General features: G+C 57.2%; 1 protein-coding gene across 7 annotated transcripts in view; it reads left to right on the forward strand.

Moving 5' to 3' along the window:
• ITPK1 (inositol-tetrakisphosphate 1-kinase) overlaps positions 1 to 16,921 on the forward strand; it is a 168,991-nt gene that overhangs the window by 11,648 nt on the left and 140,422 nt on the right. For 4 of the 7 annotated variants that reach the window (XM_040641506.1, XM_040641507.1, XM_008702616.2 and 1 more), the window contains exons 2-3: positions 185 to 314; positions 975 to 1,073. The exons of 2 other annotated variants lie outside the window; for them this stretch is intronic. In XM_040641506.1, the coding sequence (XP_040497440.1) occupies positions 280 to 314; positions 975 to 1,073 (134 nt within the window). In that variant the 5' untranslated portion in view covers positions 185 to 279. Of the gene's footprint in view, positions 1 to 184; positions 315 to 974; positions 1,074 to 1,607; positions 1,718 to 16,921 lie in introns of those variants that run through there. One more of the 7 variants, XM_040641511.1, reaches the window with a different exon arrangement.

A 16,921-nucleotide genomic window follows, 5' to 3' on the forward strand; every position in this document is an offset into this window, starting at 1 on the left:
GCGTTTCGGCCCTGCTCTGGGCCTTGATTTCCGCCTTGTTAAGAGTCGGCCTCGTGCCTGTGCGCAGGGGGTGCTCAGCATGCGGTCTCCCCTGCCCTCCTCCGGGCCAGAGACTGTCTTTGAAGGAGAAGGAGGCTGGGCTCGCTCCCCTCCCTGTAACCAAACCCGTCGTGTCTGCCTACAGGTGACAGCAGAGGAAAGGTCCTCTGGTGAGGTACAGAGTCACTGTCTCCAAGGAGTAATTTTCCAGAACCTTTGAGCTGCAAGGGGTCTTTGCAGATGAGGATTTACAGCTCCGAGTGCCGGCCTGGCAGGTTGGTACACGCGGCCGAGTGGCTGGCCAGGCTGGGACCTCAGCTCCAGAGCCCACACGTGCCCCCCTCCCGACCCCCTGCCTTTGGCCTCCAGGGAGCCATGTGCGAGGGTGAGGCAGGGTCTGTTTTGGGCCATCTGGCCAGCCACCCCTGGCCAGGATAGGCCGTGTTGGTCCTTGGGCCCAGATGCTTGGGGTCCCTCCATGGCCACCCACTCCTGTGGTCTTTCTCATCTTCCTCCAGCCTTGCTGGGAGTGCTGAAGGGCCAGCTCTTTGGATTCCAGAAGCTCCCCTGGGAAGGGTAGGGGAGTGGACAGGCCCCTCCTTCCCCGAGGCAGCCATATGGGACGTGGGCAGTTCTGTGGGTGCCTCGGTGCCAGCAGCGGACGGGGGACTCCCCTGAGAATGACACCTGTGGACCTGGCTTTGTGCCTGCAAATCTGTCCCCGTTGCTGGAGGACACCCTGGCAGCCGTGTCCTCGCGTCCTCTCCCTCTCTCAGTCACTGTTGACAGTGTCAGGATGAAGTTAATGATCTGAGCAGAATGTTGATGGTATAGCTGATTCCTACAAGTCACGGGGATGTATTGATTCCGGCAGAAGCTTCGGTGCCGACCGGGCTCAGTGACGATGGGGCTTCCTACGTGTCATCTCCATGCAGAGTTCTGGCCTCAGGCGAAGGTGGCTTCAGGGGCTCAGATGATGTTCCAGGACCTGGCCTCTCTCATGTTGGCTCCGTTCCCAGGCGGAGTGGCTCCAGGTGAGACCTCACACTGACCTTTATCTCGAGCCAGGTGGTGTGCTGAGTTCCTCGTGGGCGCTGTCATGTGACCTGCACTTCAGGCCCTCACAGGCTGTGGGCTTGGGGTACCCCTGTCTCCTATCGGGAAATGGGGGCACAGAGGGTAGGATAACTTGCCGAGGTCACATGGTTAGCAGGTGGCAGAGCTGGGATTCAGACCTGGGGACCTTGGCTCTAGGGCCTCCCTCCACCTCAGGTGCTGGTCCCAAGGGACCCAGGATTAGTTCTGATTGATGCTGGTGGGTGAGCCTGAGCCCGTCTGTTGTTGGGGCCAGGGAGTGCCCCTTTCCCCACCACACGGTCTGGGTGTGGGCAGGGCAGACCCCACACAGGAAGTTGGGGACTGCTCGCTGAGTAGATTGTGATGGCCGTTGGGCAGTAAGGGCTGGGGGGCAGGGGCGCTCCCTGGTTCTGGATTCCCCGGCCTGCTAGCGTGAAGGTGGGGGCTGCTTTCTGCCAGGCTGAGGGTTCACACGTGGTCTCCTGGGCCAGGGCACCGCTGCTGAGAGGGGAGTGAAGAGCACGCCCACAGGTCGGAGCCGCAGGCTGGGCCCCTGGCTCCGTCTTTCTCTTCGGGTAAACCCACTGCTGGCTGGACACAGGTAAATTCTGAGGGCCTGACGCTGGGCGTCCTGGAGAAAGGGCTTACGTAATTCTGCCTTGAGGGATGGAGTTTGATGGGGCCTTGGGGAAAGGCCGCCAAGAGTCCGGGGTGAAGGCTGACGTCCTCCCTGTCCCGCTATGCTGTGTGGAATGTTGGTGTTGGACAGTGTTTTGGGGTGAAACAGTCCCATGTTATGTAAACTATTACCGATGGCCTTGTCCCGTGCACGAGGAAACATTTAGGAGGTGTCTTTCCTTCCCAGGCCAGGAGCCTGGAGGACATCGTAGCTGTGAACTCTCTGATTGGGGTTGTGGAGCTGGAGGGAAACTCAGGCCGTCCTGCGGGGGGAGCGTGGGTGCAGGGCACTTAGCTGACGTCCTGGCTCTTCCACACCTGAGCAGGTGAGAGCTGCGGGAGGACACAGCGGGACAAGTTCCACCTGGAAGGGGGAGGAAGGGAATGGCGAGTGTCCACACCCAGGCTTGCACACTTCGGGGCCCCAGTCCTGAGGGCCCCTGGCAGAAGGGCTAGGCTGGAGGCTGGGAGAAGGCTCAGGGTGATGGGGCCCAGTTAGGGCTTGAGGTCCCTTTTGTTTCCTTTCTGGAACCACCGAGGAAGTGGGGACTGTTGAGAAGCCAGGGGCTGCCCAGCCCAGAGCTGTTGGCCTGCCTGGCAGGTCACCTCTGCCTTCGTGTTCCAGAATTCTCAGAGGCCTTTTTTTGGTGCTTTTTTTGGTGGCGTGGCCTCTAGGGGTGGATAGATAGAGGTAGTACTGGGGGAAAGTGGTGGAAGGGAGAGCGGGCACTCTGCTTTGTTGTGGCCACCATGGACAGCAAGCAGGGCTGGCCTGATCTCTGCTAGCCCCCCAGGAGCTTCTTGGGACAGTGCGGGGTGGCCGGAGCCCGGGTCAGGGCGCTGAGGTCTTGTTCTGCCACTTAGCTGTGGGGACTTCATCGGACTGCGTCTGTGAGGGCCTCTCTCTCAGAGCCCTGGGAAATGAATCTGTGACCCCCTGCTTTCGGTTCAGCTGGGGAGATTGCTCTTTGGACCCAAGCTGTCACGCTGGACAGCGGAGAACCGCAGGGAAGTTCTTCGGGTCTGTTATGGGAGGTCGTGAGGAGGGGTCGTTTCAGTTTATCAGCTGATAGCAACAGAACACCTGAAACCAAGTTGAAGAAGTTCGCTGACTTGTCGGCATGAAATTGCAGAGCTGCTCCTGCTAGATTCGTATCTGACTTGTGAACACTAAAAAAACCTTTCCTTGAAACCTGACATCATGATAGAAGTGAAATCCTAGTCAGTCTTCCTCACATCTGACCCTGCTCCCTGGAGGCAGCCCCGGGACCACATTCTGGCCTCGTACGCGCACGTGTACGCACACGCATGCACACACGCGGGCACACACAGCCCTCCACGTCCGTTTCCACACCAGCGATGGCCCATGACCCATGCTCTCCTGCCTTACATTTCGTTCTTCGTTCCCTGCAGCGTAGAGATGACTCTGTGCCTGCCCTGCGCCTGCTGTGCCACAGCGGCTCCCCTCAGCGGCCTGTCTTTGGGGTTCTGCGCTCGCCCCCAGGGTTTGCAGTTTGCCTTCTTCCTTAGCTGAGGCCGCTCGGGCTGCCCTAACACATACTGCAGACCCCGTAGCTTGAACGACAGGCGTGGATCCCTCCTGCTTCCGGAGGCTGGCAGTTCAGTTCCTGGGGAGAGCCTTCCTCCGAGTTGATGATCAGCGGCCTTCTCCGGGTGTCCGTGCATGGAGGGCAGAGACACAGAGGGCCCTCATCTAAGGGCACTCACCCCATTCTGGGGCTTTGCCCTTCTAGGCTCTTCTAACCCCACTCTCTTCCCGAAGGTTCCGCTCCACCATCACATTAGGGGTTGGGGCTGCCATGTGAATTTTGGGGGGGGGAGCCTCTCTCCTGCTGGGGGTTGTACAACACCAGCTGCTGTCTGTCTAAGGCCGGGAGGGGCCTCAGCCTGGTTTGGTCCCTCTACCTCCTACCCCTCCTATGTGCGGCCCCAGTGTGGGTGCTGCTTGGGGAGGGAGGCGGAGGGGCATACGATCGCTAGCCGGCTTCTGCACCCAGCCCCCGCCCCCGGGGCATGCCTGACTTTGGGCAGATGAAGGGTGTCTCCCTTTCCTCATCTGTAAAATGGGAACATCCACACCCAGTTGCGGGGCAGATTGGGGGATCAGAGAGATGATGGCTGAATTGGTGGCGGGTGGTTTCTAGCACATAGTGGGGATCTGATTGTAATTTACCCTCTTCCCCAAATCATCTTTTTTTTTTTCCCCTTCTGTCTCGAGATGAATTTTAGAGAGCTGAGTGTCGTTTCTGGTCTCAAAACTGGTCCAAGGAAGGGGTTGCTGGTGTGATCGCTTAAACGGGAAGGACAGATCTTGGGTGATAGCCCCCAGCCCCACATTCTTCCTGCCTTCCGGCCAGCGCGGTCGGGGCGCTGGGGCCCTTGGGGTGGCCGGGGGTCCTCTCCACAGCTTCCTCAGCTGCCTCCTGTGGTTTCCAGTGCAGTCCACCCACTTTCCCAGCCCCACATACTCCCGGAGGGCCCCCCAGGAGCCAGCGCCTCCTTCCTGTGAGTCCCAGCTCAAGGAAGTGAAAGGATGTATGTCATCCTTTCCCCTGAAATTGTAGTCCTCCGCGAAGACAGTTTAACATTATGAGAACGCAATTTGAAGAGTCACAGGGTCCCCCCACCCCCCACCCTATGGCTTCCCCGCTTTGTGTTTCGTGTGTAACCGTCCCCGAGCTGGAATCATGGTGTGTGCAGCGCTGTGTTTCACATTCTGTGCACGGCACCGTAGTGTAAACAGATCCGTGTTTCTACGCAGCCTTGGGAGTGATCTTCCTCAAATGTAGTTTCTAGGAGCTTGTATTATGAAAATTTCCAACATACACAAAAGAATAAAGAAATGAACACCCCCCCCACCTCAGTACTGAGTGTTAACCGTTACTGACTTAGGGCTAGTACTGCTTTCTCTTTCCCCCGCATTGTTTTGAAACAAACTCCAGACATATGATTGCACATGGAAATATTTTAGCGTGGCCTTAAAACGTAAACCTAACGCTGTTATCACACCTGAAAATAAAGTATGACGGAGCATGATGCTTTTTAATCAGGATGGAATAGTCCTTTCTGTTGGACATCCGTGTGGTAATACAGTGAGCTGTACTCTTGTTATCAAATATCTAGATTCTTTCCACTTTCCTTGCTCATGTAGGTAATGCTGCCTTGGACATCTTTGTGAAAAAAAAATATATCTATTTTAAAGATTTTATATATTTATTTGACAGAGAGAGAGATGGCCAGCGAGAGAGGGAACACAAGCAGGGGGAGCGGGAGAGGAAGAAGCAGGTTCCTAGCGGAGCAGGGAGCCCGATGCAGGACTCGATCCCATGGCCCTGGGATCACGCCCTGAGCTGAAGGCAGGCGCTTAATGACGGAGCCACCCAGGCGCCCCGTGAATATATATATATTTTAAAGATTTATTTATTTATTTTAGGAGAATGCGAGTGAGCAGGGGGGAGGGACAGAGGGAGAGGGAGAAAGAATCCCAAGCAGACCCTGCGCCCAGCACAGAGCCTGATGCAGGGCTCGATCTCATGACTCTGAGATCATAACCTGAGCCCAAACCAAGAGTCGGTCACTTAACGGACTGAGCCACCCAGGCCCCCATCTTTGTGAATATAAACGTCTTCCTCCCTTTTCCGATCCATTGTGTGTAAGGGGGAGTCACAAACCATCTGAAGGTAGTGGCTTTGAGCTGCTCACCCTTCCATGGGTGGGCTGGGCTCCCTCCTGGGTCTGATGGTCGTGGCATCAGCTGCGGGTTGGTCAGGGTCTCCGCCTCTGGGGAGTGGCCTGTGGTTGCCCAGGGCGGCGGGGATGACCGGGCCTCATGGGTTCTTCCTCACGCTGCCTTGCCGTGTTCTGGTCCAGGAGGCAGGGTTCCAAGACACCGTGAGCATGTCCCAGGCCTCTGGAGGCCGGATCTTTCTACCACATCTGTTGGCCAAATCAAGGCACAGGGCCAGCCCAGACTCAAGCAGTGAAAATGAACCTCACCTCTTTTTTTTTTTTTTTAAACAATAAATGGAATTTATTAAAGGAAATAGGAGTCCTTCACGTGAATCACCTGTTTCTGGAGGACAGGCCTGCTTATCCTTTCTTGGAGGTCATTGATACCTTTGAGATTCTGATGAAAGCTATAGGACCTATTCCTAGGAAAACAGCTGTAACGACACCCACCCCACTATAAAGAATGCCGCAGATTTTCTGAAGTGAAGGTTCTAGGGAATCTCAGATAAAATTTTTCTCGTTTGATGCTTGTGGTATAGATTTTTGGGAAAGACAATATACAAGCCTTCTTCAGAGCAGGATTTCTTACAAGGTAATCCGCGAGAGCATTCTGTGGTCACGTAAGTTTGGGGAGCGATGCATCCTGTGAGATTCAAAACGCGTTTTATCTTTGTTTACCTTGGCGGGGGGCGTTCGACCTCTCAGCATCTCCGAGAAGCTGTTTTGAGAGATGTCGGCAGAGGTCACTTGGTCTGACACCTGCTTATTCTGCTGCTTACCAGCGCTGTGATCTTTGGCAAAGAACTTAGCTCTGTGAACCTCAGTGTTCTCGTCTGTGAAATCGGGGCAGTGATACTAAATACCACGTCACAGTGGGTAGCTTGCACTGTAAATGTCACCTCTTGCTTGGAGCAGCAGTCATTGCAAAGGGCACTGACACCGAGCGGGGTCAAGAATTGGGAACATTTCTGGGGCCCCTGGGTAGCGCAGTGGTTAAGCATCTGCCTTCGGCTCAGGGCGTGATCCCGGCGTTATGGGATCGAGCCCCACATCAGGCTCCTCCACTAAGAGCCTGCTTCTTCCTCTCCCACTCCCCCTGCTTGTGTTCCCTCTCTTGCTGGCTGTCTCTCTCTATCAAATAAATAAATAAAATCTTAAAAAAAAAAAAAGAATTGGGAACATTTCTGCACATAAGAGTGTGTGATCTAGCCCCGTGTGCCAGCCAGGCACCCCACAGACTCCTCCTTCTTTGGTCCCTGGCAGGTGCTCGGAGGGTGCTGTGCTGGGCATGGAGAGGGTAGGAAAGCTAAGGTCCACCTCGGGAGACCCCAGGATGCTCATTCCTGCGTGGACTCCCTAAGGGATAAATGCCCATCCATTGTTCAGAAAGCATTTCTGAGTACCCCACTCTGGGCCCAGCTCCAGCCAGATGCTCTCCGGTCTGGTCCTCTGGGCACTTGGTGTCCACTTGAGAGGAGGCTCACGTGGGTGCCTGATGGGGCAGAGGTGGGGGGAGTTGGCAGGTGTGACCGCAGTGTGTGGGGTGGTGAGTTTTGGTCCGCGTTTGTAGCCTGGTGTTCCCTGTGTGGCAGCCCCCCTTGCTGAACTTTGTTTTCTCTAGCTGGCAGGAGAGAAAGTTAGAACAGAGAAGCCCCCAGATCCTAGACTTTTCCAACCGGAAGAGCCCTTGGGGTGTTGGGCGGGGAAACTAGCGTGAGTCTGGGCATCACTCCCTCCTGAGCTGGTGGGTGCCGTAGCACTTCTGAATTGCTCCCAGGCCCAGTTTCCTGTTGTCGGTCTGCTTCTGCGTGCTTCCACTGGGACACCTCCTGCACCCCCCTCCCCCCGTAGAAGAGTGCATGTTCACAGACACCTGTTGGCATCCCTCCATGCCATGCCAGGCCTCGTGGGAGACCAGTGGTGGCCAGGTTGGACAGGTCCCTGCAGCTTTAGTCTTTGGGGGAGGGGGTGTGACAAACATGTCAGCCGGTAAGTTAAAGGGGGTAATTTTAGCAGGATGTGAAGAGCATGGGTGGTCACAGAAAGTCTTTCCAAAGGAGGCACTCGGGGCTGTGGCCTGACTGGTTAGAAAGCAGGTCTCTGGAAGTCTGGAGCCAGAGCCTCTCAGGTAGGGGGAACAGCATGTGCAAAGGTCCTGGGGTGCTTTTGAGCAAGGGCTTTGGTGTGTTTGTGGCAGCAGGGAGGAGGATGTGGCTGGAGATGGGAGGGAGGGAGCAGTGGAGAGGCAGGTGGGGGCCAGACTCTTCAGGACTTTTCCAGGCCATGGTGTGTAGGTGAAGTTTTACGTGATGGGGGAGGGCAATTCTCCCATCAAATGATTGCACAGAACCGTCTATGAACATGGATGATCCTTTAAGGAGCTTTGGGCAGCGTTCACTAATGATGGGGTGGTTTGCCAGGGCTTCACACTCAGGTGCACAGGCTGTGCATATTAGGATGTTAAATGTCAAATGCAAAGCAGCTCTCCCCCCGTCCCTGGGCCAGTGCTCAGCACTCAGATGGATGACGGCCTGTGAGTGTGAGTGTGCCCTGGAGAGGGCAGTTGTCCTGGGCTGGGCGGACACCTCTGTACCCACAGAGGGCAGCCGGGCTGTCTCCCCTCTAGCTGCTGGCCAGGGTGCCCAGGCTGGCCTTGGAAGGAGGGACCTTGCTCCTGTCTCCGTCTGGCTCTGTGGTTTGCGGCCAGTTACTGAGATTCTCCATGCCTCAGTTTCTACATCTGTAGGGTACACATGCCCCTAACCTTCACAGTGGGTGTGGCAGTTGAGTAATGAGCGTAAAGCCCTGTAGTTCGCTGCCTGCCACGTTTATTTGTTTATAAATATTAGAAACAGCCCGCTGTGGCTCCTTGCGAAACGGGGGGCGGATGGTACTGTCGTTGCAGCGGGAGCGTTACCCAGGCGGTGCCGTGGGTCTAGGTGCTAGAACACAGACACCCCCACGCCCTGGGAGCTTGGCTGGGTGGGCGGCACGGGCGTAGGGAAGCCTTGAAGACTTGCTCAGGGAGTGGGGGGGGCACCCCTCTGAACCTCCTCTGAGCTGTGGGCACAGATGAGTTTCTCTGGCTGGGAAGTGGGAGGTGACCCTTGTCGCTGCGTCTTCGAGGGTCAGGAGGAGCTCCCTGGGCAGGTGCGCGTGGGTCTAAAGTTCAGGGAGTGCACGGGTGCACGCGAAGGCGTGACGCTGAGGCCGGGCGGTCCTCAAACAGGGACTGTGAGCATGTCAGGCGGGGGGCAGATGGGGGCTGAGGGTGCCCCTGGAAGCCTGGGCTGAGTGCATCTAGAAAGCAGCAAGATGGGGCGTCGGGGAAGGAGTACCTGCTGCTTGTCCCTGTGACCGTGGCGGGTCTTGTCCACTCTGGGGGTGGGGGCAGGCGTGGACTGCACCCACGCCGAGTAGTTAGGAGCCTGGAGCCCAGAGGTGGCCCCCTGACTTGGAAGCCGGCTGCCCCACTGGGAGGTCGTTGCAGTCTGTAAGCTTCAGTGGGGGATGATGACAGGCCCCTCGTCACTCGGCTGCTTTCGGGGGACGGGAGGTCCCTGAATAGCACTTAGCACAAGGCAAGCACTTGATGATAAAATGGTGGCGTTTAAATCTGCTCCTCGAGGCTGAGTCTGGCTGACAGCCTCCTGTTGACTTAGCCGAGGGGGTGGTGTGCGGGGGTGGGGGGATGTCCCCTCTGAACCTCCGCTGAGCTGTGGCACAGATGAGTTTCCAGAGCAGACTGGCAGAGACAGCCCTGCTTCTTGCTTACTTTCTTTCTCATTCTCAAGTGGCCACAGAGCAGCTACCTTCCTGTGTCTCCCTCGACCCCCTGCCCTGGGGGTCTCCCCCCACCACGGGACTGTTCCTGGCTGGGAGGAGCAGAAGGGGACCCCCACGTCATCGGGTGTGCTCATCCCAGCGTTGAACGGATGAGGAGACCAGAGGTTGAATAGCCTCTGCTGGGCCCCTCAGGCAGAAGGACTGGGGTGACCCTCCCCCCCCCCCCGCCCTGGACCCTCCCTCCTGGGGTCAGAGGAGCTCAGGCAGCAGGATGCTAAAAGGAGCGTCCAGGAGCCAGGAGAAGTTCAGTCTGTCTGGAGCTCGGCATGGGGGATGAGGCCTGAGTCCAGGCCAGGTTGGCACAGGGCCCCGTAAGCCATCATTGTGCACCTGGGCCTTGTCTCGAGGACGGTGGGAGCCATAGCAGGCGTGTGGGCAGGGTGGGGGCCTAGGCCGATGGGGAGCACTGTGGAGGGCAGCTCAGAGATGATGAGACGGGGCTGTGGTTGCCTAGGCAGCGGGAGGGACTGGACTGCTGGCCCATGGTGAGGACTCGCTAGGACCGCGCTCCTCAGGGTGTGGTCCGGGGCGGGCGGCCTTGGCACGGAGGGAGCTTTTGGGAACTGCGGAATCTCCACCCACCCAGACCCACTGCTCAGGACCCGCGTTCCAGCAGGGGTGCATGCGCGTTTGTGCATTCACATCTAAGAAGCCCTGGTTTAGAAAACCTGCTGCCCCTGGTGCGGGCCTGGGAGAAGGAAGGAGGGGTGAGGCCCGGGCCTGCCCATGTGGGGGGGTGGGCTTGTGGAGGGAAGTGCAGGTTAGGCGGGGTGCGAGGAGGTCATGTAGGACTTGGGAAGTTCAGTGCCCTCAAGTTCCTCACTGGGATAAGGACCACCCAGGGTAGTGTGGGGACCACAGAGGGGGTCACTGAGGGGGGCTGCAAGGGCTGGGCTCTGCAGGGCGGCCCACCGCACCCAGCTCTGCCCTCGGGCCTCTGGAACGGGGAGGCCCATCTTCGGTGAAGCTTCTCGGTAAATGTGGCCTGTGCCTGCCCCCATGGAGTTGGGTGTTTATCTGCCTCCTGGGTCAGGAGATGGGCTTTGAGTCCCTATGTGCATGACTGTGGGTCATAGAAGAGAAAGTCCTGCTTTTGAGTGAGTGGTCATTCTCAGGGTGGGGTGCAGATGGCGTGGAGTGTGCAAGGGCGAGAGCTGGGTGAGGAGGGGGGACGGTCACCGTGAGGACCGAACAGAGCAACTGCCAGAAAGGCTAGCTGGGGGCGCCGGGGGCGGGGGGGGCGCAGTCGGTTAAGTGTCAACTGTTGGTTTCAGCTCAGGTCCTGATCTCGGCGTCGTGGGATTGAGCCCCATGTCGGGCTCCACGCTCAGCACAGAATCCGTTTAGGACTCTCTCCCTTCCGCTGCCTGGGTGGCTCAGTCAGTTGGGCATCGACTCTTGCTTTTGGCTCAGGTTATGATCTCAGGGTCCTGGGATCAGGTCCCATGTTGGGCCTGTGCTCAGTGTGGAGTCTGTTTGACCTTCTCTCTGCCCCTCCCACTTGTGTGTGTGCACACGCTCTCTCAAATAAATAAATCTTAAAAAAAAAAAAAAAGAAGACTGGCTGGGTGTCCTCCAGGCCCTAGTGAGATGTTCCTTTGGGGGATGTAGTGAACATGACGGAGGGCGGATCTTGGGGGGCAGGTGTCCTTGGCACGAGGAGTGGGTGACTTAGTGCCTGGGGCTTGGGTTTTTAGCCAAGGCAGGGCGAGCGTGCCCTTCCAGCCCTCCTCCTAGATTCCTGACTCCCTGCCCCTCCGGAGTCTGCTGGTGCCGAGGCCCAGCGGGGCCCAGGCCAGTGAGCACGCTCCCTTCTGCGGGAGGCTGGTTGTAATGGGATGGAAATTTGGCTGGCCCGGTTGGCAGGGGCCAGGACCGTAGCATGCCCAGCTTGGGCTGGGTCACCCCATGGGCTCTGCCATCAGCTGTGCCTAGGTGGGAGCTGCCAGAGGCCCAGCTTTGTGGGGGCAGGTGGGGTGGGGATGTGGGGAGGGCATGGAACCTCTCTGGAGTTTGACTCTCTGCCTCTTTGGGCCTCTGAATCAAGGGTCTGGTTACAGTGGTCAGCGAGACATTTTGGGGTGACCGACCTTGGGTTACTGTGCTCCAGAGGCTTTCAAAACGGTGAGGTTGGGTGGTTGAGGGAGCCCGTGCATGTGGGGGGAGTGTTATTTTATTAGTTTTGAGAGAATGTAAATGTGTTGAAATGGACAATACAGTCACATGATTCAAATCCGAAGGCAAGAAAGGATTTGTGCTGACAAGGGTCTTGTCCTGGCTGTGCCCCTTCTGCGCTGGCTGCCCTCCAGTGCTGCTCCTTGTTCTTGATCCTTCCAGGATGTTCTAGCACATGCAGACCAGCACGTGTGTACGCATGTACCCGCCTTCCCGTAGATGCCCCTGTGCACGCACACATGCCGACTTATCTACTTGAAAGTTCTGGGTTTCTGGAACCGACCGCGTGTCCAGGCGCATCCCCGGGCTTGTTCACAGGGGACCGTAGCTCAGGGTGCCTCAGCTGGGGGCTGTTTGCGTTTTGGGGCTGGATCCTTCGCTCTTGTCAGGGGCTGTGCCGGCCCCTGTAAGATACGCAGCAGCAGCCCTGGCCTCCACGCTCGGGGCCATTCCTCCTGCAGTTGTGACAACCAGCCATATCTCCAGGATTGCCAGATGTCCCCCGGGGGGGCAGTCACTCTTAGGGCTCGGGTCTGGCTCCCAGCCTGGCTTTGTTGCTGCCCGGGCACGGGTTGGGGCTGCTTGGGTCGCCGCTCGCCATTCTCACGCACCCAACGAGGCCTTGTGGCAGTGTGCTCGTGGGCGCTCCGCATGGCTGGTTCTCTGCCTTCTAGAAAGGAGGCCCGGATGGAGCACTGTGGCTCTCCCGTGCCCTTGTTGGAGACCCTGAACCTGTCCAAACTTCTCCAAACCTCGGTTTTCTTGTCTTTGGAGTGGGGCTGTGATAGCCCTTTCTCCTGGGTGCTGGTGTGGACTGGGGACACTGGTGAGTGCCCCCCCCCCCAATCCGCCAGCCCTGGGCTCGTCCATGAGTGCCTGGTGATGGGTGACCTCCTCCTGATTTTCCCACAACCCCAAGTCCCTCTCAGTCCTGGCCTTGGTTCTGTTGCGTGTAAAATGGGGGGACCCATTGCAGTGGAGGCCCCTGAGTTAGGGGGCATCCCCTGGTGGGAGAGGGGAGTAATGGAGGCCAGCCACCCAGCCAGAGCCTGTGGCTTTCCGAGCTTCCGGTCCACCTGTGTGGAATTGGTTTGTGCTCTTCCGAAGGTTAAATGGGAGGAGGAGGCGGAGGATTGTGGTGACGTTGACTGGATGCTCGCTGCGTGCCAGGTTCAGTCACTCCTCATGTTGTTAAGTTACCACCATCACGCCCAGTTACAGATGGGGAAACTGAGGCACAGAGTGCCACACTTGGCCGCAGGAGGCATACAGCCAGTGAAGCTGTTCTTGTTAGGATTAATTGGCTGCTCTTGGGACTTGGGTCTGAATGTCACAGACCCTGAAGATGCAGAAAGAGGAGAGAAATGCCTCATGCCTTCCTGGGCGGGCCCCGCGCTGGTTCTGTGCTGGGGTGCCTGGGCTGGCTCTGGACACACCGGGCAGCTGGAAGTGCTGCTCTGGGAGCTGGCTGGCTGGCGCCTTTGCTGGCTTCGGTAGTTTCTGCCTGCAGGGGCCTGAATGATCTGAGCCGACGATAAAACATTTGTCGGGCCGATGCTGTAATCACACTGCAAGGGACACTTGAAATCATATCCACATTTGGGAAGCTAATTTGAAAGAGCGTTTTCCTTCATAATTATATGCAATCAGGCAGCCAGTGTTATTGGGGGTTCTCTTTTCCCCTCAGCCGAGAGGCCATCTGTTTTTCTCTTCCTGCCTCTCCTTCCAGCATGCAGTGGGCCACGTCCTTGGGAGAGGGACCCCCAGCCCTTGACTGGCTAGAGGCCCCAGGGAAAGCTTTCTGTGGCAGCTGTTGGGGGAGGAAGGGGGTAATGCTGGGCTGGGGCTGCAGGGTGGGTGGTGGTGCTTACTGTCAGGGGTGAGGCACAGGTTGGTGGAGAAGGTGATGGAGTTTGGATGTTGTGGAAGCCAGGATTTTTGTGGATGCAAATGACAAGACCCAGTTCAGATGAGTTTAAGCAAAAAGTTTAAGCAAAAAGAGAATTTCTTGGTCCAGGTCACCAAATGGCATAAGAACAGCCCCTTAGGGCCCCAAGACATGCCTCCTGCCTCTCTCTCCCCACACTGTAATCTTTCCTCAGTTCTTCAGCTGCTTGAAAGTCTTTCCTACCTCGGGACCTTTGCACATGATGCTCTTCCTGGTTCCTAGCAGGCTCTTCCCACCCCCATCACACCACTGGCCTCTTAGCCTTTAGAGCTCAGCACAGACCTACCTTCTCTGCCTCAGCCCCTTGCATATTCTTTTCAGAGCATGTCACATGTTGTATTTATTTCAGTTGTTTGCATGGTCACCCTCCCCTTTATTTTATTTATTTATTTATTTTTTATTTTTTTTAAAAGATTTTATTTATTATTTATTCGACAGAGACAGAGACAGCCAGTGAGAGAGGGAACACAAGCAGGGGGAGTGGGAGAGGAAGAAGCAGGCTCATAGCGGAGGAGCCTGATGTGGGGCTTGATCCCACAACGCCGGGATCACGCCCTGAGCCGAAGGCAGACGCCCAACCGCTGTGCCACCCAGGCGCCCCTCACCCTCCCCTTTATGCTCTGAGTTCCTTTGGGTCAGGAATCCTTGCTACTGTCTTTACTGTTGTGTCCTCAGTAGTGAAACTGTGCCAGGCACGTAGCAGGTGCTCAGGAGGTGTGCATGAAGTAAGTGAATGAATGAAAGTACTTTGGACAGAAAGGCAGTTCGTGCGAAAGCAAGTCATCAGGAGGAATTCAGTTTAAGAAAATCCTTGGCAACATTAAAAAAACCAAAAAGCCCCCCGCTATCTGCCTCCTGCTAACTGGGTTCGTTCCTCTCTGTCTTGAGTTCTTATCCTGGCCCTGAAGGTCATTCCTGGAGAGCTGTCCAGCAGAACGGCAGCCGAGTCAGGGACGTGGCTTGGATGTCTCTCGGTGGGGCGGCTGCCCTTTGCCTGCACTCAAGCTTCTCCCTTCCGAGGAATCGGGGACTCCTCTTTTTGGCATTTTCACTTCTGCCCTAGGCCCAGGCTCTTGGCTTTAGGCTGCTGCTGCTGTGACACCTTGTGTGGGGCAGTCTGAGGGACTTCTCCGGATGCTCGGGGCCCATTGCCATGCCTGGCAGCTGCAGAGCCCGGAAGGGCAGGAGCCTGAGCAAGAAGGAGGTGGGGGTGTGTGCCTGTCACCGGGAGCAGGCCCTGAGCCCGCTGAGGCCGGGCTGGCCTGTGTTTTCACAGTGCCTTTGATTTCCTGGAGCCCGGCGACCTGGCCAACTGCTCTCTCTTGTTGGTGGATTCGGAACCTTCCTAGGACATTGGCCCCACCACCTTCCCCCACGTACCAGTCTCCCTGCCCTGATGGCAGGCATATGGCCTCTGCAGTCATGGGCCAGTCACCACCTACCTGCCGTGGGGAGCCCGCAGCTCCCCCTACGACTGAGCTGAACTCTGCTTCCGTGGTCCTTCTGCTTGGAGAGTATGGATGCCAGGTAACCCTGTGGAGAGGGAGAAACAGGTGACCCGTGGTGTAGCCAGTCCCCGCTCCATGTGGTCTCGGGACGTCAGGGACCCTAGAAATGCCTTCTGGCTCTTCACCCACAGGCCTCCCCAGCCGCCTGGGGGGTCCAGTGTGGGGGAGGGGCACGAGTCCAGGACTGGGGGCATTGGCTGGGTGGGGGCGGAGGGGCAGCTGTGTCCGGCACAGTTGCTCCTCCAGAAATCCCAGAAGCCTCACCCCTGCAGACCGACCCCTACCCCCGCCCCAGGCCACGGGACGAGCATAGTGTTTGCCGATAGATGCGACTTCAGATTATGGTTCTGCTGTGGCTTGCTTGCTTTGAGTTTGGGGGCAAGTTTCTTTTTTTTATAAATACATGTATATCTTTTCCAGTTTTATTGAAGTATGACTGAAAAATAAAATTGAACTGAGAGTGTGAGGATGTGATGATTTGATGTATGTATGATCTATGAAGTGATTATCACGATGGAGCTGATGAACACATCCGTGACCTCACGTGTTTACCTGTTTTTCTTGCCGATGGTGGTGGAAACAGTTAAGTTCTACTCTCATGTGACACAGCCTTGCCAACTGTGGTCACCGGGTTACACATTAGATCCTCGGACCTTATTCGTCTTGTGACTGAAAGTTTGTCCCTTTTGCCAGCCTCCCCCATTTCCTCCTGCCCCCCAGCCCCTGGCAACCACCATTTTACTCTCTGTCCCTGTGAGCTTGACTTGGGCTGTTCTAGATCGCACAGGTAGGTGACACTGTGTAGGATGTCTTTCTCTGTCCAGCTTCTATTTGAATGAGTTTCCGTGAATTTCCTCACTTGAAGAAACGGGACCGTCATACCCCCTAATGCAGCCGTTGAGATGATGCCCCCTCTGGCCCCGTCTCCTCCCTTACCCCCTCCCCCTGGCTCGGGGAGAACAGGCCCGAGTGGGGAGCGAGGGGGCCCCGGAATGACTGGTGGTGCCAGTCATTTGTTTGGGTTGTGCCAGGGCTTTGGAATCTTCCCGAAATTGCAGGGTCCCAGGAGCACCAGATGAAGGCACTGCCTGTCTCTGGAGTTGGGGTGCTTGGTGCATCTGGGAAGGCGGCTCGGGCCGGGGCCTTGCACCCCCGGACCTGTAAATGGGGGCCCAGCAGGCCTCTGTGGGCTTCGGTGGGCCTTGTGCTGGGCTCAGGCTGCAAATGCCTCTCTTCGGGGAGTGTCTGTCGCTGCTGAGTCCCTTGGCAGGGTCTGAGGGACTTGGCCTTCAGGGGAGCCAGGTGGCCTTGGAGTGAGCAGTGGGAAGGCCTGGCTACTCCGGGCTTCTCTCATGGGCCTTAAGGTGGACCCAAGGGACAGGAATATTACCGCCCCCCCACCCCCTCCCCTCCAGCTTAGAGCCAAGTCCTACTTAGTAGGTCTCCACTGCCCAGACCCAGGATGCCTCTCCACATCAGGGATCCCTGTGGCGGTGTTCAGTTATGCTCTTTGGAATCCTGCGGGCACGAGGGGGCTGAGCTCCAGCCGCCTCCTCGGTCACTGTGGAGGCCCCCAATGAGCCTCTGGACGAGTCCTCCTCTGCCCCTGGTCCATGTGTGGACTCTTCAGGGGGGTGTCCGAGATCCGTGGGATGGCAGAGCTGCAAGAGTCCTAGTGTTGGGGTAGACAGAATAATGCCCCCCCCTCCAGGTGTCCTCAGGACCTGGGGCTGTGCTCCCTCACCTGGCGGGGGGGCTTTGCAGATGTGCTTACGGTTAAGGGTCTGGAGGGAGGAGAGCACCCTGGATCGCTTGGTGGGTCCGGGGTGATCACACTGGTCCTTAGAAGAGGGAGAGGGGGCTCAGAAGGAGATGTGACAGCGGAGCAGAGGTCAAAGTC

The sequence above is a fragment of the Ursus maritimus genome, unplaced genomic scaffold (assembly GCF_017311325.1).
Source record: "Ursus maritimus isolate PB19 unplaced genomic scaffold, ASM1731132v1 scaffold_25, whole genome shotgun sequence".
Taxonomy (NCBI): Eukaryota; Metazoa; Chordata; class Mammalia; order Carnivora; family Ursidae; genus Ursus; species Ursus maritimus.